Source organism: Trichinella spiralis (assembly GCF_000181795.1).
Source record: "Trichinella spiralis strain ISS 195 chromosome Unknown Scfld5499, whole genome shotgun sequence".
NCBI lineage: Eukaryota > Metazoa > Nematoda > Enoplea > Trichinellida > Trichinellidae > Trichinella > Trichinella spiralis.
In genome coordinates, this window is record NW_003532438.1 from 1 (window position 1) to 1,349 (window position 1,349).

Sequence of the window (1,349 nt, forward strand, 5' to 3'; positions counted from 1 at the left end):
CATATTTTTTTGCCCCAGTTATTTACCGTTGTTATGAAGGATCGGGCATTTGGAGGCAACATTGGAAGCAGTGGACGATTGGTAATTTGACAGCATCCCATTTTTTTTTTTTAGGAAAGGTATATTTATTTATTTTAGTTTGAAATTTGCTTGATATAACGTAGAAATTGTTCAAATAGAAATCAAAACGGCAGTTAGCAATTTTTCAAATGCATGTAAAAATGCTTTTTATGGTTGTTTTATGGTTGTTTTTCTTCCCTTTTGGTTTAGTAATTTTGTTTTTTCTTCAACGGAATTTTTTTAAAAATCAAATGTAAATTCGCTTCTAATAACGTTAGTTAATTTCAATTATTAATTATTACAATGGAAATTCAGTTTTTATTTGGAGCAAACATAACATCAAGTAATAGACAGAAATAGAAATTAAATCTTCTTAATTAACATTGCCGACGCTCCACCACCACCGTAGCAAATCGCTGCTATGCCGTATTCGTTCGGTTTCAACGAATGTACTAAATGCGTTAGAATCCGCGCACCTGACATTCTAAAATATTCCATTTATGTGTATTTTCCAAAATATCCATTTTTTCATATTAATCTTTAAAATTATAACTCACCCAAGAGGATGACCAATCGAAACTGCCCCACCGTGTATATTCACTTTGGATTTTTCAAGCTGCAACAACTTCATATTAGCCAACGCGACCACGGAGAATGCCTCATTAATTTCCCAAAGTGCAATATCTTCCTTTTTCATGCCAGATATTTTCAAAACCTGTTTTAAAAAACGCGAAATAAATAAAAAATCTGATTTAAAGCACTATTCATAAAAATTAAGAACTTTTAAAATTTTGCATATTTTATATTTATGTAAACAAGTCTTTTATGCGTGATAGAAAACCTTCTCAATCGCAGCAACAGGAGCGATAGGAAAATCAATCGGCGCCGTTGCAACTTCAGCAAAACAAATAATTTCCGCTTTCGGCTTTGCAGAATATTTTTCAATTCCAACAGCATTCATTAAAACCAGTGCACAAGCACCATCATTCAGAGTGCTGGCGTTTGCTGCTGTAATTGTTCCTGTTCCTCCATCTGTGTGGAAAAAGAATACTTTAATATTTTTTATGAATTTTGAAACAAAAAATTTTTTTTTAATAAACCTTTATTAAACACCGGTTTCAAAGAAGCAAACCGAGAAAAATCACATTTTCTATATTCTTCATCCTCAGAAACAATTTTCACATTGTCGCGTTGCTTTACCGTCACTGGTACAACTTCGTCATTGAAAACTCCCCTCTTCCAGGCTGAGGCACTGCGTTCATAACTCAGCTTGGCATATTCGTCCTGCG

At 33.4% G+C, this 1,349-nt stretch overlaps 1 protein-coding gene across 1 annotated transcript; it reads right to left on the reverse strand.

The window, feature by feature from the left end:
* Positions 1–423: 423 nt before the first annotated feature.
* Positions 424–1,312, reverse strand: Tsp_14531 (acetyl-CoA acetyltransferase; the record flags this gene model as incomplete). Its single annotated transcript, XM_003366734.1, has 4 exons — positions 424–544; positions 618–775; positions 902–1,110; positions 1,161–1,312. Coding segments are annotated over 4 exons (640 nt in total), but the record flags the coding sequence as incomplete, so codon positions are not given.
* Between the last annotated feature and the right edge of the window lie 37 nt (positions 1,313–1,349).